Consider the following 27,611-nt stretch of genomic DNA (forward strand, 5'->3'; position numbering starts at 1 on the left):
TGTTGTTTCATAATGTTTTTATTCATATAAAATAAGCTACAACTTTTAATTAGTGATGCGCATTATATTATGCAAGAATTAGCATAGACTCTGAATTAATATCGAATAACATATGTACATTATATAATTCTGTTACATCTAGGTATAAACATAGCATATTACCTTCATATTACATTCATTTCAGATCAGTTTTTACAAATGTGTTTGACATTAAAGTGTTTGGACTCTTTTTTATCCTCCTGCAGATCAGCGTTTGGAGTAGATCACATCTGTATGAAGAAACACAAGCTATCAGTTAGATATCAGAGAAGACCTGCTCATCACACACACATCAGCAGCACACTAACCTCTGTGCTGATCCGGATGCACATTTTCATAGATGGGATACAAGAGGTTTTCCTGTTCACTGCGCAGTTTTCTGGCCCGAAGCACGTCTCGCACACACTGATAGAGGTACGAGTACTGGCACTAGTGCAACACACATGACAAATATGTTTGATTTCAAAGTTATTTGACATGCATTTGACAATTTACTTATAGTTAGTAGTCTGAAGTGGACCATGGAAATATAAAGTAACCCGTATGTGTTGTGTGTGTTTCAGAAGCAGTAGTGCCTCACCTCCGTCTGCACCATGTGTGTGCGATGAAGCCTCAGATCGAACACAATGCTGTAGATGTCCACCGTGTCTCTGGTGTCCAGCTGCTGAAGGACTCTGTCCAGAGCGATGAAGGTCCCGGTGCGGCCCACTCCAGCACTGTCCGACAGAAACACAATGAAACGCTCACTCTTCCAGCATTTAGTATTTATTTAATACTTAATGTAATAAAGCTGTTTGTGAATGTAAACGATGAAAGTGCAGATAAATGGAGTTATTGTCCCTCAAAAGAAAGAAGCAATTCTGAACCGTCAGAAACTACGTAAATAATTTGCATAATGCCAGCCTATGGTCTTCATTGGCTGACCAGCGTCTGCTTTGCCCCGCCCTCAAACACTGAGACTGGAAGAGTTTGGTTCGTGTTGTTCATGTCAAGAAGACGCTGTTTTCTGCTGTCTATGTACTGGATTTTCTAAAGTTGTAAGTACAGTAGATCTCCACGAGCAGAACTCTATATTACTTTTACAGGCATTTGGACTGACAGCCGTCTGCAGACACTTCCATTTGGGATGAGGTGGATTCATGGACTTCATCAGACTGCGAGGAAGGTAATGCTGTAATAATGCCTCAGCTGTTCACCTGCAGTGCACTACAGTGGCTCCAGAGAAGGGCGTCCGGTTGATGTAGTCTCTCACGGTTCGCACGAACTGAATGAGCGACTGCGTGATCTCTGGCACTCCGTGATCCGGCCACACGGTGTAGTGGAACTGACGCACGACTCTGGAGTAGCTCAGGTGTTCCTCCTGCACACACATCACACACAGATCATAACTGCGTTCCCATTGGAGTTCATGTGTGAGGGACAAAGACGACGATTATACCCACATTACAGATCTTGAACTCTCGGATGGTCCACTCCGGCAGCACAGACTCCGACTGCATCTGGACTATCAGATCGCCGTAGTACAGCGCCTCCTGATCGAACGGCCAGTAATGGTCACACTTCACCTAAATAAGAGAGTGAAACTCAAATTCACTGAGTTGATGCCAAAAGAGCCTCAGGAGAAGAATCGTACGTGATCATTTCCACATACCCTTCCTTTCTCAACACATTGAGTCACCATAACTATGTTGTGCACATTCTGCTCCCAGACCATCTTCCAGAAGTCGTCTTTAGTGCCGGGTAAAGGACCCTGAGTCGCGATGTACTCCCGTCTAAAGTTATTGCCCTTTAAAAGAAACCATGTGATACCTTTGGTCAAGTGTCATTGGATAGATACTTTATGATTTCATGCAAACTGTATCTACCACTGTTTACTGTATTTTTAATGATGAAATCATGATTTTTAATTGAAATATGTACTTAATTACACAACCATGTTAAACTCACAAAATGTATGCTAAAAAACTTAATTTTTTTTTCTAAGACGTTTGCCTTTTGTCATTAATGTACTTCCATGACCAAAGATCTTACAGGAATATAGCTGGCGTTAATATAATCCGAGCAGGAGTCATCGTCAACGTAGGACAGCTTCACCCGAGTGGAATCATCTGTCAAAATAAACCACCGTTTTAGAAAAAAATATATTGATTTTTTAATAAAGACTCTGATTTGTATAGGTACTTGTGTAGACGTACAAGGCAGTATATTGTTGTAGCGATTTTTGCCTCTGTTTTCAGGCAGTAACGCCGAGTCTTGTGGTTGGTTTCGACCAACATCCTTCAGGTCCTGGAAGCAAAACAAAGAGTTACTGTGTTAAATCTGAAACATGAATCCTGTTGAATATCACATTAAGAAATAAGGAGGATATTTTACCTCATATTCCTCAGAAAGGAGGTAGTTTGAATCTGCTCGAAGTTTAGTTAAATGTGCCTCAAAATTTGAGATACTGATGGGGCTGTATTTGAAAAAGACAACACTATCTTACAATAGATAATGGAAATATTCAGAGCTCATTCAAAGAACATACAGTATACTGAAAATGTCATTTTGAAAATATATGTCCCTAAAAATTTGCTCAGTTATAATACATAAATATAACATAAATGCACGCAATTGTAATGTGACTTAGGAGCATCAATCTTAATGCAGTGTGCAGTTACTGTGTAGATCAAAATGATGTGATGCAGTGCAGTACCTCGAGACACGGCGGTTCCTAAAACACAGACGAAAATAACATAGTTATAAGAATTTATGCTTTTAAAATCAATGAACTTACATAGTATAGTATTTATAAAAGTATAATAAGTTTTTTCCTGATGTATGAAATATATTTTTTATAATGAAAATCACATAAACTGCTAGTTTAAGCTTTATTGATAATATAAATGCAGTTGTTCGTACCCTCTAACAATGACGTGTGATCCTGAAGATGGTCTTTCTCTTCTCAAACTCATTCTAACCACAGGCTCTTGTGCACTCCTGGAAAAGACAAAGACCTGTTATCACTAAATAATAAAGACTTCCTGATACTACAATAAGCGAATATATATAATATATAGTCAATACTAAGCCAGTGCGACATGACGCAACAAAAGCAAACAGAACCCATTATAATCAGTGATGCTGTCTACACTGGATGCAGCGCGACACTATACAACACGTCAAATTGCCTACAGTAAACTGATGAACAGTTCTATTTGTGACGTACTCCAAGCACTCTAATTCTGATACGAATTTTGATACGAAGGACGAATGGATTTGCACTACTTGCTTCCAGTCTGGACAGCTTTTAGCTGTTGCGGCAGTGTTAACATGTTGTAAGGCTGCACTTAACTCCACTTTTAGATACACACTCGTGAACTTCCCTAAGAACTTCCCCTTGGAAGAATCTTCGCCGTCATTTTGAAGTGCGTTCAACTTCGTCAAGTGGACGAGGAAGTTTATTTGGACAGAACATCAACCCCTCGATTTTGACAGAGGGAGCGAGTATACTCAATATGTACACTTCAGGTAGATCCATAGACCACAATGCAACACATAGACCACAATGTGCTATAGAAATTACATCACAACAGTAACTAGGTCATTAGTAGTGGACACTCGTGCAACGTAAGCAATGATGTACATCTGAGTGAATGAGGCAGAGGGAAATTAGCGAGGGAAGGGTGTAAAAAAGCGTAAAAGCAATGAAAACATATATACTGGAGAGCAGCTTTATAGTAGAAATTGAAGTGTAATTCTCATTTAAAAGCAACACTGTTTTTCATGTTTAATATTGTAAAGCTGTTTGGTTTAAAGAAATCTATTGTATAAAGTGCTGTATAAATTACACCGCGTTCCAAATTATTATGCAAGTGACATATCAGTAAAATTTCAGTAGAATAAACATTCAGATAGTAGTTTTTCTAAGAAAATGTTTGTTTGTTCATTTATCCATGTTTTTTTTTAGATAACTGGTATCAATCTCAGACAAAATAATTTGCCAGGTCTATGGAAACCCTACTTAGAGGTTGTTCAACATTATTAAGCAAGTCACAGTTCTCATGCAATATGAAGAGGAAGAAAGCTCTTTCTGAAGATGAAAAGCATGAAATGGTACAATGTTGTGCAAAAGGCATGAAAACAACTAATATTGTGTGAAAACTGAATGGAAATTATCGAATTATCATAAGATTTCTGAGTGATTTAGAGCACAGCAGAACTCGGTCAGATAAAGGCTTATTAATGAAAGTTCCTGTCAAAAAAATTTATTGTATTAAAAGGGCAGCTATAAAAAAGCCAGTGTTGAGCAGCAAACAGGTATTTGAAGCTGCTGAAGCTCTCCATGCAGGCTGGCAGTTCTGCGTAAAGTTGCATTTCAGCCACTCCAAACCAAAGCTCACAAAGAGAAACATTCACAGTGGGTTTAGAAATACATTTTTAAATAGTTTTATTCACTGACTAATGCTGTACTACAATGGATGGTCTAGATGGATGGATTTCTGGATGGTTGGTGAATGGCCACCACGTTCCCACAAGACTGCGATGTCAGCAAGGATCTAGCGGGTGATGATTTGGGCTGGAATATTGGGAAGTGAGATGGAAGGTCCCTTTAGGGTCTCTGAGGGTATTAAAATGACTTTTGCAAGATATGTGGAGCTCATAACTGGCCATTTTCAGCTATGGTATAAAAAGGAGGATAGTGCCTTCTGAAATACAATGCACTATGCACTATCCCATGCTGCAAAAAAACACCACAGCAATAAAACTGTTTGAAAATGTATTTCTACACCCATCGTAATTTTTTCTCTTTGTGAGCTTTGGTTTGGAGTGGCTGAAATGCATCGTTACGCACAACTGCCAGCCTGCATAGAGAGCTTCTTGAGACTCCAGAGACACCAGCAGCTTCAAATACCTGTTTGCTGCTCAACAATGGCTTTTTTTTATAGCTGCCCTTTTAATACAATAATTTTTTTTGACAGGAACTTTCATTAATAAGCCTTTATCTGACCGAGTTCTGCTGTGCTCTAAATCACTCTCAAATCTTATGATAATTTGATAATCTCCATTCAGTTTTCACACAATATTAGTTGTTTTCATGCCTTTTGCACAACATTGCACCATTTCATGCTTTTCATCTTCAGAAAGATCTTTCTTCCTCTCCATATTGCATGAGAACTGTGACTTGCTTTAATAATGTGGAACATCCTCTAAGTAGGGTTTCCATAGACCTGGCAAATTATTTTGTCTGAGATTGATACCAGTTATCTAAAAAGACATGGATAAATAAAAAAACAAACATTTTCTTAGAAAAACTAAAATCTGAATGTTTATTCTACTGAAATCTTACTGATATGTCACTTGCATAATAATTTGGAACGCGGTGTAAAGCGACTTTACTTGACTGGAGTGTCGAATCACAGAGCTGCTGCAAACATCCACATCGCTATGATCAAATGCTTTGTTGTGTGTTTATTTTGATATTGAGAGGATTGTGCAGAACATATTTACATATTCATCTAAACGTTGTTTGCTAAATGGATATTCGCTAAAAGTATACCACTGTAAAGGTATTTCGAATTTCTTTCTACCCCTGAAAAACCTTGGGGCAGTCGTGGCCTAATAGTTAGAGAGACTGGTAACCTGAAGGTTGTGGGTTCGATTCTCAATACCTACAGGAAATGACTGAGGTGTCCTTGAGCACACAGTGATTGGCTGCCCACTGCTCCTTGTGTGTGTGTCCAAGGTTTGCAGTGTGTGTGTTCACTACTCACTACTCCTAATGTGAAAGCACTAACTAGATGGGTTAAATGCAGAGGACAAATTCTGCGTATGGGTTACAATACTTGACCTTCACGTCATGTTACTTGATGATGTTTAGGACAGCACTGATTGTATTTGAGCTTTAGATTTGATGTACTAATAAAGATGGACTCACATTTTGTGGACTTTCTGTCTGCAAATGAGCAGGATAATTAATCCCACCATGGTGGCGATGAGGAAGAGTCCAGCGCTAACCCCTTCGATGACCCCAGTCAACGGCTCTGAACACACACAGATAGGAAGAGTTAACAAACACATCTTACCGATCCATCCTTCAGTATGGCCGAGCCGTGTGTAATACCTGCGTCTGTCATGAAGGGCTTGGACAGGTACGTATCAGTGTAGAGTGGAGAGAGAAACTCCTCATGATCCTCATCAAACAGTTTCGTAAACGCTCGAACACTGAGTCTGAAAATCACAAGACAAACAGTTGAAAAGATCACCAACAATAACCCAACTGCAGATTCAAATATTAGTGTGATGGCAGCATTGGCAAGCATTTAACCTTCACATAACCTTCACAGATGTGACCAGCCTAGAATCATATGTGTTCGAGGGCTAACTGTGAGGGGAAGGTTAGGTTTAACCCTGATCCATCTCCTGATACATGAGTCAAGTTTTGGACACATCGGTCAAGTAGGAACACCATACTATCAACCAACAGCACAGGCTACTGAGTGACCATCACCTGTATGCTGTCTTGGGTTTCAATGGCCCATCGCAGAAGATCGACTGATCCTGAGCTGCATCAGTCAATGGTTCTTTCTGATCACACCGTCCTCCAAGACTCTCCATGCCCGATCCCAGATGAATCTCAAACTCCTGCATTGTGCTCTGGCTCTCGTCACAGTGGCTACGGAAGTATCTGGTCTGATACGTTTTGATAGAGCTGTTGGATTTGTAGTCGAGGTATGAGGGAAGAGGATGATGTTGGTATGGCTGCTGGTTTTCACTGTCTGGATCTAACCAAAGAGAGGGATCATTGCATTACTTTTGTTGTGTAAGGAGACGATCTGTGCATAATGCTGAAAAGATGGAAAAATGTCTCCCAACCATCAGATTCGGTTACGATGATGGTGAAGAATTTCACAGCGCCATTGATATCACTGAACCAGCTGCAGTTGAACTGGAAAAATATGGTTGACTTGGTGATTTGAACTGTATTCCCATCAACTCGAGTCAAGGGCACAGGTGGACCTGAGAACACATGAACAACAAGCCTATTCAGTAAACATTATTGACAGAAATTGATCATTTATATCAAATGAAAAGCCCTAACTCACGGTCTATCATTGTGACCACATTTTCCATGACCGCCTCGCTGGTCATGCTGTCAGAGATGACTTTGACGGAGACCATGTACTGTTTATGAGGCTCCAGATCTTTGATCAGATAGACGGTGTTCTCTTTGACCGTACGCTGTGAGTACACCATTTTCTGAGTGTCCTTTCTCGAGCACTCGATGGTGTACGAGTCAAAGTCAGCTTCTGGCGGATTCCAGGAACAGGTAATGGCTGTGGAGTTCTGAGGACGGCAGTGCAGACTCTGAACACGCTCGGGCTCTGAAGACAGGAAAAAACGCATAAAGTTCACTAGTGACCAGAACTAGTGCCATACCTACGGTACTATTAAGCATTAGATACTTGGGACAACCTGTCACTCATATGAGATCGACCAATAGCAAACCACAACCATCTAATCAATTCCTCATGGACAGAATCAAGCTCTGGCCTACATTTGTTCTTGTTCTAGAAGCCATTTCACTCAGATATACATCAAAATAGGGAAGAGAAGCCTAGTGCAACTTCTTTCATGTCGACTGGTTGGGACATGCAGAGAGGACTGATAAACTAATTCTTATACATGTGTGTCACTGACTTGTCCTGATGCTCCTGTAGATGGGAAGGCTGTAGGTGGGGTTGTTGGTTCCAGCACCGCTGACCGTACGCAGGCTGATGTTGTACTGCCGGCCAGGGGTACATCCCTTTAAGGATACGGTTGCCAGATGTGGGGCTGTGGTAGGGGTTGAACACGGACAGATGGTCCCTGGGGCTCCACTGAAGGTCAAAGTCATCATAATCCGTGTTTTCTGGACCACTCCAGGTCATCTCCAGTGAGGTGTTAGTGATTTCTCCAAAGGAGAATGAGACCGGTGGCCTGGGGTCTACAACATATCAAAGCCGTAAAGTGAATCAGTACTACAATTAAAAAGTACTGATTCTACGTTTATGATGAAGGAAACTCTACCAATGACCTATCTTCAGGTCTTTTAAGATAGCTCTTACCCGTCCTGCCGTTAGTAGTTGCCATGTTAGTGAGATCTCCACTGTGTGTAAGGACAACAACCTGGTAGAGTCGTCCAGACACCAGACTTTGAAACACATGACTTATGCTCTCTGGTCCCAGACTCTGCTCTGCTTGTTGAGTCCCATTGGGGTTGTAGATCAGGAGGGTGTAGCTGCTCACTTCACCCCCGGCCTGTTTCCAGCTCAACCACAGACTCTCAGAGCTTCTTCTGCTGTCAGCACGCAAGAACGTCACAGCCGCGGGAACTACAAAACACGTTTAACCAAGCTACTGATTACAGTATGGACATTTACTACAGGTTTTACAGTATCTGTTGACTTGACTTTCTTGGTCAAATGTGAACAAAATAGTAACTGTGATGAATATATGATCATGTTTTCTGTACACGATAACTACACTAAAAAACAAATTTGTGTATGTTGTTCACCTGTCCGGGCCCAGATGGATGTGTCGTTGGTCTGATCTCCACTGCGGGTTAGAACAACCACCTTGTAGAGCGTCCCTGGTTGAAGGTTATGGAAAGAACAGTCCTGCATGATCATCATTCCTGATTTCTGATCATGCAAGCTTTCATCTCCATCATACAGAAAAACATCAAATCCATCAAACTCCCCATCCGGCGGAGCCCAGCGGAACGACAGGCTTGTGGTCGTGTTGCTTAAAATGGACAGGTTATTGACAGATGCTGGACCTACATCAAACACATGTTCAGACACTGTAACAGGCCAGTTCATCTGCTGTATTATCACATGTTAAAACTGAGATAAAGACAATCTACTCACAGGTTCTGCCCTCAGCAATGACATCTTTGCTGCTGATTCCTCCGCTGATGGTCTGCATCAAGATGCGGTATTTTTTCCCTGGAGTGAGCTGTCTGAAATAATGCTGACTGGTTTCTGCGGTTTGAGAGCTATTAGACACCAGAGTTCCTCTCTCATCCAGAAGCTGCAGCCGATAGCTGTCATATACTCCTCGACCCGCCTGCCACGACACCAACAGACTGGACGTGCTGCGCTGGTTCTCCACCTGTAGAGCCGTCACCGATGAGGGAACTGCAGGGTTTCAAGAGGAGTTAAAGGAAATTAGTAATAGATCAAACTGATGCTTGGATTATATTGATCTGTCTGAATTTAGAAATAGGTTTAAGTAGGCTTAAACTGAATGTTTCAGTATTTATATTGACAGAATAATTCAAAACACAGTACAGTGTCGGAACATTTAATCAATAAGCCACTCCCACTGATTTTACCATGATGTTGACAGGCATGTGTGTAAAGCCTTAAAAATGAAGGCTTGATAACTACTTTTATAAAACAACAGCAACAACAATACGATAAAAGACACCAATGGAAAAATACCATAAATTGTTATTTCACCTGTTCGTCCTGTTTCTGTGCTGTTATTGATAAGAGATCCGCTGATTGATGTAATGGTTATTGTGTACTGCTGTCCTGGCAACAGACCCTGGAAACTCATCTCATTCACATGTTTAGGGATTGGTCTCTCCTCAGCCCGACCGCCCATCTGAGACAGGGACACATTGTACTGGTCCACATCACCCTGTCCAGGAGTCCAATTCACTCTCAGACTGCTGCTCTGACCATCATTACTGATATGAATGTTCTTCACTTTACTGGGAACTGAAATATAAAGAAAACAGCACAACCTTTAAGATTTTGCAAGATAACTACAATGAAAAATCACATTTTTCAACTGTTATACTACCATATTTCTCCGATATCCACATGCAACAGTGAGATGTACCTGTTCTGCCTTTGATATACTGCACACTGAGGTTTGGTCCGCTGAAGGTGGACACCACAATTTTGTAGAGTCTTCCAGGAGTGAGTGATGAGAGCAGGTATCTGTTAGTGCTGCTGGTCAGTGTGATGGGTGGAAACACCTTCATGTCATTAAAGAGCAACTGAACCTCATAATGATCAACATCTCCAGGAGCAGAGACCCACGTCACCAGCAGATCCTCTGTGCCACTGTCAGCTAGTGAGAGGTTCCTCACTCCTGCTGGCACTGAGAGAGAGAGCAGAATAATAGTAAACTAAAGTACAGAGCTACAGAACTACCATAAACTAGACTACAGAACAACAAAACTGCAGCAAACTACAAATCCATGTAACTACAGTAAACTAAACTACAGAGCCAAATATCTTCAGTAAACTAAACCACAGAATTATAGTAAACAATTCTATGGTCTAATTAACTGTAGAACTGTGGTAACTAAACTATTAGGCAAAACAATTACAGTTAACTAAACTACAGAGCTACCAACTATGGTAAAATACATTACAGAGCTACAGAACTATGGTAAACACTGCAAAGCTACAGAACTACTGTAAACTACACTACAGAACTATGGTAAAATACGCTACAGAGCTACAGAACTATCGTAAATTACACTACATAGCTACAAAACTGTGGTAAACAAAACTGCAAAGCTACAGAACTACTGTAAACTACACTACAGAACTATGGTAAAATATACTACAGAGCTACAGAACTACCATAAACTAAACTACAGAACAACATAACTGCAGTAAACTAAACTACAGAATAACATAACTACAGCAAACTACAAATCAATGTATCTACAGTAAACTAAACTACAGAGCCAAATATCTTCAGTAAACTAAACCACATAATTACAGTAAACAATTCTATGGTCTAATTAACTGCAGAACTGTGGTAACTAAACTATTAAGCAAAATAATTACAGTTAACTAAATTACAGACTAACTAAAATACAGACTTACTTTAGAAAAACATGATTTATAAACACTTTTTTTAATGTCACATTTGGTCATTTTGCATTGTTTTATTTTTATAATATGGATTATTTTCTTATCCATTTTTTTTTGAGAAAGCACTGAGTTCCTTGCCTCCTTTGAGGAAATACCCCTTCTACAGAACTACAGTAAAATGAACTATGGAGCTACAAAACTACAGTAAAATGAACTATGGTTCTTCAGAACTACAGTAAAATTAACTACGGAGCTACAGAACTACAGTAAAATGAGCTATGGTTCTTAAGAACTACAGTAAAATTAACTACGGAGCTACAGAACTACAGTAAAATGAGCTATGGTTCTTAAGAACTACAGTAAAATGAACTATGGAGCTACAGAACTACAGTAAAATGAACTATGGAGCTTTAGAACTACAGTAAAATGAACTATGGAGCTACAGAACTACAATAAAATGAACTATGGAGCTACAGAACTACAGTAAAATGAACTATGGAGCTACAGATCTACAGTAAAATTAACTATTGTTCTTCAGAACTACAGTAAAATGAACTGCTGTTCTTCAGAAATACAGTAAAATGAAATATGGAGCTACAGAACTACAGTAAAATGAGCTATGGTTCTTCAGAACTACAGTAAACCAGCATAGGCATACTTACATGTCCTTCCATGAGTTGAGACACTAGACTCATATTTCCCACTCCATGTACTGACGATCACAGTATAGAGACGGCCTGGTACCAGCTCACTGAACACACATTCATTCTGAGTCTTGGGGACCGTCTTGTTCTTTTGGAAGATGTTGTTGTGCTTGATGGAGACATGATAGTAGTCAAAGTCTCCAGCCGCGTGGCGCCAGTAAACCCTCAGATGGTCATCACGAGCCATGTGTGTGGCTGTAGGGTTCAACACTGTGGAAGGTTCTAGAGCAGAGAAACATAGAATAATGTGAAAACCAACTGCAAACACCTCCATTACAGTAACTAAAATTGGACAAAACTGCTTATGAACATTCTTACGTGTGCGCTCCTGAACTATGGTGTGGTTTTCATACTCTCCACTGCGGCTGGTGATGGAGATGTTGTAGAGACATCCAGACACCAGAGACTTAAAAACACACTCTGTACTGGACTTAGACACAATGAGCGTATGAACCGTTCTCTCCTGATCTCTCAGAGTGACAGAGTAATTGTCCACGTCTCCTTCAGCTGCTCTCCACGACACACTCAGGAAGTCCATACGCCCATTGTTGCTCACCGTCACGTCTCTCACAGCGGCTGGAACTAAGCGACACACAACATGCACCTATATAAACCATCACTGCAAAATGTTTTCAATATTATTACATATAAATATTGTCTGGCTAAATGATTAAATGTGAATATGCAGTTGTAAGTTATATTAAACCCTATTATTACAAATGCTATTCCAAACACAGCCATAAACTCCTCAGATGTTATGGCTCACAAACTGCAATTTTGAACTTTAACATTCTTGTAGTCTTAAAGGGTTAGTTCACCCAAAAATGAAAATAATGTCATTAATTACTCACCCTCATGCCGTTCCACACCCGTAAGACCTTCATTAATCTTCGGAACACAAATTAAGATACTTTTGTTGAAATCCAATGGCTCAGTGAGGCCTCCATAGCCAGCAATGACATTTCCTCTCAAGATCCATTAATGTACTAAAAACATATTTAAATCAGTTCATGTGAGTACAGTGGCTCAATATTAATATTATAAAGCGACGAGAATATTTTTGGTGCGCCAAAAAAAACAAAATAACGACTTATTTAGTGATGGCCGATTTCAAAACACTGCTTCAGGAAGATACGGAGCGTTATGAATCAGCGTGTCGAATCACTGTTCGGATCGCGTGTCAAACCGGCAAACTGCTGAAATCACGTGACTTTGGCGCTCCGAACTACGGATTCGATACGCTGATTCATAACGCTCCGAAGCTTCATGAAGCAGTGTTTTGAAATCGGCCATCACTAAATAAGTCGTTATTTTGTTTTTTTGGCGCACCAAAAATATTCTCGTCGCTTTATAATATTAATATTGAACCACTGTACTCACATGAACTGATTTAAATATGTTTTTAGTACATTAATAGATCTTGAGAGAGGAAATGTCATTGCTGGCTATGCAGGCCTCACTGAGCCATCAGATTTCAACAAAAATATCTCAATTTGTGTTCCGAAGGTGAATGAAGGTCTTATGGGTGTGGAACGGCACAAGGGTGAGTAATTAATGACATTATTTTCATTTTTGGGTGAACTAACCCTTTAAGGCAATCACTGCTGCAAATTTAATGATATATTTATGTGCAAATTAATTTAAATTTGCTTATAACCGAATTAAACTCATTTCATACACAGTTACTGAACTGAACTGAATCAACACTTGAATTCTGTTTGCGTCACTGATCATTTACTTCCCATTTAACCCTGTAAAGCTGCTTTGAAACAATCTGTATTGAATAACGTGTTAAAATAAAATAAATTTGACTTGACTATAAATGACATATTCAGATTTATATAATTGTTTAAATAATTTAATAATGATTTTTTTTTTTTTTTTTAAATATAAGATAAAGATGTAATGTTGAGGAGTATCAATGTCTAAACTTACGAGTGACTCTGAAGACAAGCTACTTGTAACTTTGGTAACAATAAAAAAATGTTGAGTTTAAGTATGATTGTTCGCTCAAAAGAGAACAACATCCTCCCTCCACAACAACATTCCCTGCAGGAAGTCGCACAAATGACCTTGACATATTCAAGGCTTCCTGAAAATTCCAGGAGCATTCCTGCAGCTCCAGATAAGAGTGCGTGTGAAGTTCAGCATACCTGTGTCATCCTTCAAGAAAACCTCACTGACATTCTGAAGAAACTAAGCACAGCGTTCAGTTTTCTTTAAGTGCAGTGCATGCCAGCCTCACTTATTACACTGTTACTCTTGTGTAATAAGCACCCTGTGTGTGTGATTGTGTGTGATGTTGTGTGTGCGGCACCTGTGCGTCCATCAGCCACCGTCTGGCGTGAGAGGGTGTTCCTGTGCATGGTGGTCACCACCGTCCTGTACAGAGCACCAGACCGCAGGCCCTGAAAGTGGTAGGAGGTGACGTTGGGCGGCACGCTTTCGTTCTTCATGACCACGCTGTCGTGGATGAGGAGCACCCGGTACAGATCCACCTCTCCGACCGCCCCATCCCAGCGTACCTGCAGAGCATCTGTGCTGCCCTGATTACTGACCCGCAGGTGTGTGACCTGTGCAGGGACTGACCACACACACACACAAATACAGTTCAGTACATTGACTACAAATCAACCAGAACCCTGCAGCTTTTTTAAAGTTCAATAAAGCTCCACACTGGACATCTGAATGACTCACTGGTGTTTCCTGTGACGTGGGCGGAGCTACTCAGATCTCCTCTATTGGTTGTCACAGTGATCGTGTAGGTGTGTCCAGGCTTCAGGTTGTTGAAGCTGCATTGCTGAACATCATGATCTAATGTCCTTCTGTCCACAGTCGTGTCTCCGTGCCTCAGCAGGACGGTGTAGTTGTCCCACTCGCCGACAGGACGGTTCCACACAGCGCTCAGAGACGTCTCGCTACTGTGACGGATGTTCAGCGACTGAACGGGCCGGGGAGCTAAACAGAGAGGAACAAGGAATATTTCATGTCTCATATGCCTGGTCTGAACTATCCTGGTCTCTAGTTATGGACACAGTTAATTGTGCTAGTTATATTTGAGTGAATCCGTTCAGCATGTTCAGGCTGGGATTCATTTACAAAAAGAATATATATTCTTCAGTTCGGGAGCATTGTGTGCTCATAGTCAAGTCAAATTTTCAGTTCACTTTTTAGAAGTGTGTTAAAGGGGTCCTTGATTATGATTTCACTTTTTTTTTAACTTTAGTTAGTGTGTAATGTTGCTGTTTGAGCATAAACAACATCTGCAAAGTTACGACGCTCAAAATTCAATGCAAAGGGAGATATTTTCTTTTAAAGAATTCTGTTTAAGGACTACAACAAACGGCTGGTAGGGACTACAATGAGAAATGTAAAATTTACATAACCCCCGCCCCCGAGAACACACAACAAAGGGGGCGAGGCCATGTTGGGCTGCTTTAGAGAAGAGGAAGAGTTGTTGTAGTAGAGTGTTGTTGTCATGCCGTCATTTTACGCTGGACTGCTTCACAAACGAGGGTCAATTCAACACTGGATTTACACAAAAGATGAACATGACGGCACATGCTAGTTGATGAGTTGAATCAACTCCACAGCAACTACATAAATTTATCCACTAACCGTTCAGAAACGTCCAGTTTCATTCTAAAAGTTGTAACTTCTTCCTGAGTCTCTCCATCAGTGTCGACTCCGGTTTGAACAATGTAAGGCTGAACACCGTTACTGACAATCCTCATTTTGGCTGCGTGAGATTCTCCAGCTTTGTTGTTGTTGAGCAACCGAAGCGCGAACTGTTAAAGCTCCGCCCCCTTCTGGAAAGGGGGCCAGGAGCAGCAGCTCATTTGCATTTAAAGGGACACACACAAACGCCGTGTTTTTGCTCACACCCAAATAGGGGCAAATTTGTCAAGCTATAATAAATGATCTGTGGGGTATTTTGAGCTGAAACTTCACAGACATATTCTGGAGACACCAGAGACTTATATTACATCTTGTAAAAGAGGCATAATAGGTCCCCTTTAATAAACAGCTATGAAAGTGTGCTCACTTCAAGTTCACTTAAATAGTTGAATCAGTCACACACCTATTCTTCCATGGCAGTCTGCGGCTGAGCTCAGATCTCCGCTCTCCACGCTGACAGACGCTCTGTACAGTCGGCCTGGAATCAGAGTCCAGTTGGTGAAACTGAACTCCAGCAGATTCCTGTCAACGGTGCGGTTCATCAGCACAGATGAGCCGTTGAACAGCAAGATCCGGTAGAAATCCCAGCTGCCGTCAGGAGGAGACCAGGACAAGCGCAGACTCTTCTCATTCAGGGCCTCCAGCTTCAGATGAGCCGCCCGTCCTGGAGCTGATGAGCAGCAGACGCAACAACAACACACAGAAGCTCAGTTTATTTATCTATGAACCACTGGCTCCCAGCTAACAAGCTTATGCTCTAAAAACATTACTGATGTTTCTAAAACATTAAAATCGTGATTAGAATGTTATTTAAACATTCTTTGAATGTTTATTTGTAATATTCCAAGAACGTTAACATTCAGTAAATATAAATATTGTTATAAGAACATTCTATAAATGTTATTTAAAGAACGTTTTATCTTCACCTTTACAAAATGTTAGTGAAAGTTGTTTTGAAAGTTGTGGAAAATGAAAGTTGTGGAAACGTTCCCTGTTAGTTAACAAGGCAATGAATCATTTGTTATTCATATATGCATATCCTACAGTATCTGTGTATTCATATAAAACCAGTTTTTTAGTGGTAAGTGTTTTTAAATGGTTTCTGTCTAACTGAAGCTCTCCAGACTCCATGTTTTTAATGTTTTTCATCATATTTCTTGCCTGTTCTTCCTGTCTTCCTGGTCTCAGCTGTTAGTTCTCCACTCTTCGTCTTCACCGACACCTGATAAATGTTTCCAGGTGTTAAGCCGCTAAAAACCCACCGAGACGTGTTTTTAGGAAGGGTAAGGGCCGGCTCAGAGGAGCCAGGGGGAGACAGAGAGAGCTGGTAGGAGTCCACGTATCCGACTGCAGGAATCCAGACGGCTTTAAGAGAGTCCTGACTGCCGTCGCTCTGCAGAGTCAATGATGTGACGGGAGCAGGAGCTACAGAAACGACAAGTGAGTCATTACATTTACCTGATGTCATTGGAGGTCTACTATACCACATGCCTTTTGTGGTTAGTGACTTAACCTGTTAACCTTAAACTTAAACTTCTTTCATGTCAGCAATAATCTGCTGAGCGTCTTCTTTAAAAAGAGACCAACCTTAGATCTGTATTTTAAAGCTTTCATTTTAATTTTTGGAGAGTGCATTTTCACACCTATGTTCAAAAAGGTGGGTGAAAGTTAACAGGTTTTTAATGAGGTAAAATCTAGAAAGATTCTGTCATCATTTCCTGACCCTTATGTCATGAAAAACCCAAATGACTTTCATTCTTCTGTGGAACACAAAAGGGGATGTTTAGCAGAACATACAATGAAAGTGGACAATGACCAGGAGTTGTGAAGCTTTGTGTGAGAAACTGAACCAGAGTTCAATACGCTCAACATACGCCTCACAACAACATAAGCGCTTGTGACAGTCCAGGTTTAAAGGTGCCGTTTCACCGTGTGGAAAAAAGAACAACATGTGCTTTTGTGTTCCACTGAAGAAAGTCATCTGGATTAAAGGGTTAATTCAGCCAAAAATGACTCATGCCATTCTCAACCTGTATGACTCTCTTTCTTCTGTGAAACATAAAAAGGTATTTTTAGAAATGTCTGGGAGTCAGTGGTAACCAAAACAAATCTTTTGTGTCATACAGTTTTGGAACGACATGAGGATGAGTAAATGATGACAGAATTAACTCAGTCAGCACTGGTGATATATTCACCATCATCTCACCACCAGTGTTTCCTCAAGCAGAGGTGAAGACACACAGTTCAGGAGTGTGTGTATGCGACAATACATGAGTGTGTGAGTGCATCATGGGTAATAATGGGCTGTAAAAGGCAGGATATGTAGGCGGGTCGTCTGGTAAAGCAGGAAGGGAGGAGGCAAGCTGAAAATATCCTGGAAAAAACGATAAAAAAGCTGATGGCCTTTGGTTAGGAGTGAAATCAACAGCTGGTTAGATGTGTTTCTGTGTCCTGTGGAACATGACGCCTATTGTGGACTGATATGTGCCGTTCAGACACATCTGTCTGTTGTAGAGACTTTCTGCACTGATGGTTTAACCCAGACAACGTACCAACCGCAATGACACTCAACACGCACACATGCAGGGTGCATGCTGGGAGCTGCAGTTATTGTATGGTTCAGCTATACATTACAGTGTGCAAAATGAGCAAACCTTGTCTCGTATTGGCTAAGGAAAAGGATACACAGCTCTACCCTAATTCACCAAGATCCTGCCTTTGTCTCGGTCTGAAAAAGCCACAGTAACTCAGCATGAAATGGTAACTCAGCTTAAAATGCTAAGCTCATTTGTAGTCAAATTTGACTTATATTTCATAAAGCAGTAGCATTACACAACCCAGACATTGAAGTTGTTGCATGGCTTCAGATGACTAAGAATATAGTGCACAAATCATATGAATGACAGCATGACAGCCTCAGTTCCCATTCACTGTCACTGCGTGAAAAAGAGCACAGCGCGGTGACGAGGACAGAAGTTTCATTTGGGTCACAATCCCCACAGATCGACCTCATTCAAGGCCTGGTTTTTCATCAATGTTTAAATGAGTTCACTCCAAACATGAGTTTGTACAGATAGGGTCAGAGGTGAGAGGTTAGGGGTCAGGGGTCAGGCTTCACTGGAACGTGATCAGGTGTCTGTTTGTTTTGAAAGCTTGTTGGTTGACTGATGAATTGATTTCTCCTTCATCTGAGTGTAATAGGAGTAAAAGGATTTTTCCAACAGGTTAACTAGTACAAATTATTACAAGTTTGACGTGAAACCAAAAACGTAACACTGTAACACTTTATTTTGATGGTCCACTTTAGAGATTCTTCTAACAATAAGTATCTTTGCAACTACATGTCAACTAACTCTCATTAGTCTGCCTAATATCTGCTAACACTTTACTCTGATGCTTCCTAACAGACACTCTACTGATTATAAGTAACTTTACAACTACATGTCAACTTATTCTACTAACCCAAACCCTAACCTAACAGTCTACTAATACTCTAATGAGAGTTAGTTGACATGTAGTTGCAAATTAATGAGCGTTAGTCGACATATAGATGCAAATTAATGAGTTAGTTGACATGTAGTCGCAACTTAATGAGTTAGTTGACATGTAGTTGCAAATTTAATCTGTTAGTTATCATGTAGTTGCAAATCGATGAGTTAGTTGACATGTAGTTGCAAACTAATAGAGTTAGTTGACATCAGTGTTGGGTGTAACACCTTCCTAAGTAACGCGTTACTGTAATTAAATTATTAATCCACTGAAAAAGTAAAGTAAGGGATTACTGTTCATTTTTAGGTAATTTAATTACAGTTACTTATAATGTACTTGCGTTACATACTGTAAATTAGTTCAACAGTTCTGTTTAAATCAATATTGAATTTAAAATCTAAATTTGTCGTCTAAAGGTAAAAGTGAACACTGCCTCTTTAAAATCGTTAGCTGTAGTGCAGTTGCGCGTGACCAGTCGGCTGCGTCGTCGCTGTCTGAAGATGTCGGCAGAAGCGAGTGGCTGTTTTGCAGAATGGAAATATTCCAATTACTTCACTTTTTTGACACAGGTAGGCAAGAACATTACAGTAAAATGTAAGCTATGTCCTAGAGAGAAAAAACTGCGCGCGCTCTCTGAGAGACGGTCTTCAGTCAGCGCGCTCTCGACCAAAGCGCACACACATAGCCGCCTCTCGCGAGCGTCAGATTTTCGCGGTTTATTACACATAAACGTTCAAATACACACACAGTTATGTCAAAATGCCCGTCTTGGCGTATATTCGCGTTGGTTATGTGAATGTGAACAGCATGTGTAACAGCATATTGTCTCCGTCCATTAGGTCTTAGTGACAGCAGCCTTTAAAACAAGCTACTGTCAACTATTGGCTGTCTGTATTATAAATGATAATCAAACAACAAAAGAAAAGCTTTAATAAGGATTCATCTATACTTAATTTATACAGTTATGACTATTCAGACTTATTTTATATCTGATTATTCAATTTCTGTGGCATTTTTACTTACTACTATTAGATCTACCTGGGAAAAAAAAAAAATAGCATTGTTTTATTTGTATTTTTATATATTTTTACCGTGGTATTGAGTATTGTGCACTTTTGGTGGTATCGGTACCGACTACTAGATTTTTGGTATAGTGACATCCCTATTTGTTACTAAAAAAATGTAAGTATTATAAAGTAAATAAAAGTATTATAGTATGTTTTAATAAAGTTAAAATGTTTTAAAAAGCTATAAAAGGCTAAACTATTCCATGTTTGACTAAAAGAGTTTCCTTTCTATTGTCTATCTGGTCAAGGTTTATAGGGATTTTAAGAAGTAATTAGTAAGTTACTTATTGAGTAATTAAATTACTTTTCAGACAGAGTAATTAGAAAAGTATTTTAAATACAACATTGATGATGTAATTAGTAATGAATTACTTTTTTGAAGTAACTTACCCAACACTGGTTGACATGTAGTTGCAAATAATTAGACTTAGTTGACATGTAGTTGCAAATCAATTAGTTTACATGTAGTTGCAAATTAATGAGTTAGTTGACATTTAGTTGCAAATTATTTGAGTTAGTTGACATGTAAAATGAGTTAGTTGACATGTAGTTGCAAAGTTAATTGTAGTTAATAGAAAGTCTAGTGGACCATTGAAATAAAGTGTAATTTAATAAAACTTAACTTAAATTTGTACACAAGCATCTGAACTCAAATGCTTGTGGTTCATGAATGCTTTGAAATACAGACCTAAAGCAGGTCTCATTTTAAGGAAGACAAGTGAAAGCAGCTTCAAAAAAGTGTATAGAAGTTCAGGTTCACTGTCAAGCAAATGTTTTGAACTAAACATTTTTTATTTTATTTTATGCAAAATATATATTTTACAAAATAATATAAACTCTAAAATTGCCAGAAAATCAAAGTCGTACATCTAATCAAGTTGTGCTCCAAATTTGAAGTTGATTTCACAAAAATTGAGCTGCTAAAAGGTTTTAAAGTACAATTTTAAAATGGTTTTCACAGGACGAATTTTGAGTGCTTAAACTTTCAAACGTGTAAGTAATAATTTACTTATACTATAATGTACTTGTAACATGTATGTTCTGTTTTGGTTCTGTTTTCCCTGTTCTGGTTTGCCTGTGTTCCCTAATTAGTCTCCTTGGTTGTTAATTAATTTACACACCTGTTCTGTTTTACCATAATTACTCTCCCCGTGTATTTAAGCCCTGAGTTTCCTCAGTTCTGTGTTCGGTCTCCTTTGTGTTTATGTTTCTCCTGTGTGTTCATTATTAGATTGTGAAATAAAGACTTTCTGTTTATTCTCTAACGTCGTGCGTCCATTACAGCCACACAACCGTAACAATACTGCAGTATAAATTATGTACTATGAGGACAATTTAATTTCTATTCTTGTTCATATGTTTTAGAAATTGAGTATTAAGAAATGAGGAATGTTCAGGAACTATTCAGAGTAGGTACAATCAAGAAAACATAATTAGGAACTGATTACTTTTTGAGTAACTTACCCACCACCACACTTCTCTTCTAAATGACTGATACTCTTTCCATTAACAATAGAGTTCACGCATAATAAAATCTGTTCAGAGAATGTCTCCCTATGAACTCAGAGAACATTCATTTATGTTATTGTCTTGGCAGTCCGAACATGCCTTGAGTGAGGAAACGCGAGTCGGAGAGAGAACGCACTGTTCTGCACGAGTGCCAAGACTTGAGAGAAAAAACACTAAAATCCTGCATGTCTACAGACGCTCACAAACACTGTGTGAATGCAGGTGCTTTATCAAATCTGTCAGAACAATGTGTTCCACCAGATCAATGTGAACAAGAAGAACAATGAAAAACAACCATAAATCACTGCATGCTATCGTAAAGAGATTTAAAGGACACTTCACTCTTCCAGTTCAAGACACTTCTGTTCTCAGGTATCTTCTGATTCAGAAAACTAAAGCTATGAAGGAATGTAAGAGGTCTTACCGGTTTGAACTGTAATGTTCAAGCGAGCGCCATCTATCTGAGAAATGATCTCAAACGCATAGGTATCTCCGGGAATCAGACCCTTTATAAGGCATGTGTAATGGTTGGGTCGCTCCGTGTCTTCAGAACAGCTCGTGAAGTGATAAGCGTTGGCCATGATGAAGCTGCAGGATTTTCCAGGTGTTGTGAAATTGATCACACAATAATCCATATGAATACTCGTTGCAGTTACGTTGACCAGACACCTGACGGCCTCCGTCGTTTCAAGCTACAAACAAGAAACATACAACAGAATTTTAAAAAGAGAAACTGATAGTGACTATGATGAAAATCATATATCAGATATCAAATTTCAAATCTCTTCATAACACTGCTGTAGCTCAAACAGAAGAGCATTGTGCTAGAAATGCCATGGGTTCGATTCCCAGGGAATGCATGAACCAACACAAGTTGCATCAATGTAAATGTGTTGAGCGGTGCATTGATGTGACTCATGTGAAAGAGTCTTGTGAACGGCAGCACTGATTTTCCTGTAGTTTCTTACGGTTACAAGCAGGCAGCCAATCAGATTAGAGTTTGAGATTTTTGCCAGACAGTATGTGAAAAATTTGGCATCGCTTGGTAGACAGATTTCAAAACTACCAATAAAACCTTGCATTTGAAATATCTATAGTGAACTGTCATCTAGTGAATCACGTCAGGTGTTGTATTTGCAGGAATTCTTCAAGACTCAAGTTCTTGATAGTATTAAACAAGACTATGAACAGATCGGTGAGAATCTAGACCTAGCGTGTCACTGCTCACCGTTGATGTGGAGGCCACTGTAGGAGTGACTGTAGATGGTGGAAGTGATGCTGTGGTGCTTGGAGCAGCAGTGGTGATGATGACGGTGGTAGATGTGGACATTTCTACAGCTGTAGTCGGAGTTGTTGCAGTTGTAGTTGTTGCAGTTGTAGTTGTTGCGGTTGTAGTTGATGCAGTTGTAGTTGTTGCAGTTGTAGTTATTTCAGTTGCAGTTGTAGTTGTTGTAGTTGAAGTTGTAGTTGAAGTTGTAGTTTTTGCAGTCGCTGATGTGAATGTGTCTGTGTTCAGGGCAGGTGTAGATGTGTACGGGGCTGTCGGGGTGGTTGATGTACTCGCTCTATCTGTAGCAGAAGTGGTGGCTGTATTTGGAGCAGATCTAGTATCCGTATCGGTAAGAACTTCAGTAATTGCTCGGGTCGTTCTGGTTTTGAATGGCAACATGGTCTGAACGTCTTTGATGATCTTTGAGCTTTTGGTTGTGGCATTTGTCCACACGCCATCTGTGTTTGACACTGGTAAACTTCTGGTTGAGCTCTCAGTCAATGCATGATGTCCCTCAGTGCTGATGCTGTTATCTTCTGATGGTTCTGTGTGAGAATCAGTCTGAGTTTCAGTGCTTGCATCAGAGGAAACTGAAGGCTCAGCATCTGTTGTGGAGAGCGTGAACCCTGTCTGAGAAATCAGAGGGTTATGGGTCTGCTCCAAATCATCTGAGCTCATGTGAAGCCTATTCTGGGTGAAGTTCTGAGGTACATGAAGGGTTCTGGTCACCATCAGAGCAGTGGAGGACACATCTGTCCCATCGTAGGGAGATTCTGTCTCTAGCGTTTGAGTGTGGTCCTCATTAAGGTCTGTTTCGGCTGTGAATGTCATCAGATCACCTAGACCAGAGGTGGCGGTGCGTTTAGTTCTGCTTCTGACGGTGTTGCTGTGGTGGGTCACCGCTCCGCTTTGAGTAATGAGAGGGACTGTCAGAGTGGTAATTTCCCCTGTGGATTTCACTGTTGAAACTGTGGATGGGCCTGATGAAAAGAGACTGGTGTTAGCATTATGCAGCATGGTGTCTTGTATAATTCATCAAGCTACTGTTAGTAACCTCATTGATTATGTTAACAGTATATAGTATATAGTATTATACTGTAGGCCTGATTCACTGTTCAAGCATGCCAAATGCAAGTCAAATCAACCTAAATGTTAATTCTCAAGGCACGTGTTAACAGATGGAAGCTCGTTTCCACCACAGAATAAAAAATAAAAAGGGTAATTGAAATTTTTTTCTCAAATTTGTGTTTTTATTTCTTACAATTATGACTTTATTTCTCACATTTGCAAGTTTAAATCAACTCAGAATTGCATGATAAAGTCAGAATAACAAAATTCTAATAAAAAAGTACGAATTTTGAAAAAAAGTCGCAATTACTTTTTTATTCCATGGTACAAGCTTCCATAGATATAAGTGAACTTGTATGTGATGGAAAGGAAGTCAGCTGACCTGTGGTGGGGCAGAGAGACGTGGTCACCCGTCTCCCCTTAGAGTCCATCGTCATCATAGACCAGTTTGAGTACCTTTGCTCAGAGCGGACAACCACCCGCATTCCCTGCTTTTTCAGGAACATCGACGTCTCTGCCAATCCAAAGATCCCTTGGTTGTCATAGCACTTCCACGCTGGTGCGGTGTCGCAGTCGCTGAGTTTGACCAGGCGAGTGTGGCGCGGGACGGCAGCTCTCTGATCGACCCACATACATCTGGACTCCAGCATGTGATTGAGTCTCCTGGCGCTGGTCCAGATCCACTGCTGAGACGGGTCGCTCTCATTACAGCTCCTCAGGACCACCAAACTCGCACCCGTGCTCAGACACAAGCCTTTATTGGTTTGTGTGATCAGAAAGCCACCTGCCAGAAAAGATTGTTTGCATGCGTTAGTTTGATTTTCTGAGTAATTCAGAAACACTTTACAATGCAGGTGCATTAACTCATGCTTAACTAATGCACAGATTAACGTATGACTCATGAAGAACTAAACCATTGCCAAATCAGCAACTCATAAAAAGTCTAGATGATTAATAGATTAAGTCATATATGAATTGCTATTAATTTAATGTGTCATCATGGATTAAAACATAGGGACTAGTAAGTAGTATTAACTAGTAGTGTAAATTGATGTGTTAATTACAATGGGTCAAAGCTGTGGATTTCAACTCCCAGTTGTCTGCTTTAATGAATCATTCTAATGATTTGCAAAGATGTCATTATGTTACAACTTTACTAAACCAGTAATGAATGGTTTCCTTCATACATTAACTCAAGATTATATGTGCATTAGTTAACTGTAGGGTAGGCAATTTTTTTATAAACACCTTTTTACAGACCTACTGGTTGAAAATCTCTTAAAAAAAAAATGTACATATATCTTCTGTGGAAGTCTCAGGGCCAAAAAATGTTCATCCAATCATTGCATTCGACGCTTTCAAAGCTAGCTTGCTATTGCTAGCCTCTCTGAAATTGCCTACCCTACCTTTAAGCATGAATTAATGCATATTAGTACACCCGTATTGTAAAGTGTTACCAATATCTCTGAATCTTCTCAATCCTGGGGAAGATTGTTATGCTGTAAAGTCTTGTGCAGATACCCAGCTTCATCATTTCTGAAGCCTGAATTATGTCTGAGGTGAGAAAGTCTTATCATAAATTCCACTCACGATAATTTAATGATCAGTAGCCAATATAAGTCAAATCCCTCATGGTGTTCCACAGGGTTTAATTTTGGGACCTCTTCTTTTTTCTTTATATGTATGATTCCCCTAGATCATATTATTCAGAAACACAACTTATCATATCATTTCTATGCCGATGACACTCAGCTTTATCTTCCTGTTAAAAATAACAGTTGTTCTGTGCCTAATCTGTTTGAATGTTTTTGTGACATTAAATGCTGGATGGACATACATTTTATACAGTTAACTAGCAATAAAAATGATATAATCGTCTTTGCCATCAGTTATAACTTCTGGCCTTATCAATCAAAAAGCATAAACATCAGCTAGACGGATGTGTTTAACTGTTGCGCTCGCCTCTCATGTCTTTTGCAATGTCTCGCTCATAGTATCACTTGACATTCTAAAAACGTGGCGCTCAAGTTAAAAAAGTTCCAACTTTTTAAAAATGCACATCTAGATTTTTCGCTTTTTTCCGTTCCACTTACACATTAGAAATGTAAGTTGTAAATTAACAATAAGCGACAGTCGTGACAGTAGCTGAAGGAGTTCAGGGCACAGAAGTCAGAAATTCTTCAGGCCTCGTCTCGACACAAACAGCAGACCTGAGCTATAGGAAGTGAGGTGATAAATCCACACTGACACATTCTCACTACTAAAATACAAGACAACAAAAAAAAGAAAGAAAAAAAAGATATCTTTTTCTACTTACTGTTACATAACTAATGTTAGCTATTCATATTAATCAGTTAATTCTGCTTTATCACTGATCTTAAAATGACTGATAGATGGTTGTTTTAGAAATGTGAGAGATTGACTGTGTTGAAATTGGCTAAATTTAAGTTTAATGTAACGATTTATCATATACTATAATAGCACCATTAATAATAATAATAATAATAATAATAATAACATTATATAATGTTAAACTGCTCAGTAACTTATAAACACTCGGAAATAAATATGAAAATATCCAAAATAAAAAAATAATGATATTGCCAACAATTACAATGTACATAATAATAATAATAATAACAATGAGAATAATACTGTTATTACTGTTATGAATGTATACACTGTTAATGTTATGAACGCACACTTGATCAGTTCAGCTAACCAGCTACAGTTCAAACAACAGTTCAAAGCAGATCAGGTTTTCACTTGGATTTTCCTTATAACCAACAAATTCAACAAGCCAGAAGAGTAAAGAATGATCATATTAATACTCACTCAATGCAGAAAATCGCTCCAGTGTTAATAAAAGGAGAAAGAGCATTTCCATGTTACTGGTTAGCGAGCTGAAATGGTTTCTCTGAGCTCAAATGAGTGTTCGAGTGCTCAGGAGGAAATTCTCTTTCAGGGGAAGGAAAAGTCACTGACCGCCGTTTCCTTCTATTCAATAGTGTGAGGCTAGTGACAGTACAGGGATCTTTACACGCAAACGCCTCAGACACCAGCCTTGGGTTAATCGTCTTTGTTGAAATAAGTTGTATTAAATATTGTAGTTGGATCTGTGTTGACAACTAGTGTCTGCTTGGCATGTTTGAAATACTAAGCAAGATTATGCAAGTTGAGTACAGTTCAAGACATGCAGAGATTTCTGGAAAGCCTATGAGAAGATCTTCAGATCTTCAGAGATCTCTATTACAGAATGGCAGTCCTTCAGGAAATACAATGGCTGAACACACCCAGGATGGCATTCCCACCTCACCACAACACAAAGACACCATCTTTGTTGACATTTTCATTTTCAAATTCAATGCATTAAACATATTTATTGAATGACATGCGTTAACTTTGAGAGCTAAAGTTGTGTTGTATTTCACTTTGTGCCAGACGGGGATTATAAGGTACAATTCTGTCACCAGAAACAAGTTGGATTGGGATTTGAGCGAGCACAGGTGGCCTTCCTGGTTTACTTGGACAACATCAGACATCATTAATGGAAATTAATTAGTAGTTCATCATTAATTAGTAGTTCTTTTTAGGCATGCACTGATCCCACTTTTTTCCTGGTATTGATTCTGATACTCGAAGACAGGATCTCAGTCCGATACAGGTAGTTTTCCACATTTACAAAAAACATTCAGGTTAAAACTTTCTATGAAAGTACAGTTCATTCTTGTCTAATTACAGGTGCTGGTCATATAATTAGAATATCATCAAAAAGTTGATTTATTTCACTAATTCCATTCAAAAAGTGAAACTTGTATATTATATTCATTCATTACACACAGACTGATATATTTCAAATGTTTATTTCTTTTAATTTTGATGATTATAACTGAAAACTAAGGAAAATCCCAAATTCAGTATC

At 39.4% G+C, this 27,611-nt stretch overlaps 1 protein-coding gene across 1 annotated transcript; it reads right to left on the reverse strand.

Annotated features, from left to right (window-relative positions):
• On the reverse strand, positions 1-26,696 carry LOC127507371 (receptor-type tyrosine-protein phosphatase beta-like). The gene is given in 33 exon segments (XM_051884413.1): positions 1-269; positions 348-468; positions 620-755; positions 1,236-1,399; positions 1,482-1,604; positions 1,691-1,825; positions 2,071-2,147; positions 2,235-2,325; positions 2,413-2,494; positions 2,735-2,752; positions 2,941-3,018; positions 5,957-6,062; positions 6,143-6,249; positions 6,530-6,803; positions 6,895-7,038; positions 7,125-7,403; positions 7,720-7,816; positions 7,818-8,005; positions 8,127-8,393; positions 8,576-8,839; positions 8,931-9,200; positions 9,525-9,788; positions 9,913-10,176; positions 11,567-11,830; positions 11,927-12,190; positions 13,926-14,192; positions 14,306-14,566; positions 15,690-15,956; positions 16,448-16,711; positions 21,776-22,043; positions 22,580-23,601; positions 24,072-24,473; positions 26,525-26,696. Coding segments are annotated over 33 exon segments (6,903 nt in total). The 5' UTR covers positions 26,577-26,696; the 3' UTR covers positions 1-246.
• Between the last annotated feature and the right edge of the window lie 915 nt (positions 26,697-27,611).

The sequence above is a fragment of the Ctenopharyngodon idella genome, chromosome 24, assembly GCF_019924925.1.
Source record: "Ctenopharyngodon idella isolate HZGC_01 chromosome 24, HZGC01, whole genome shotgun sequence".
Classification (NCBI taxonomy): Eukaryota; Metazoa; Chordata; class Actinopteri; order Cypriniformes; family Xenocyprididae; genus Ctenopharyngodon; species Ctenopharyngodon idella.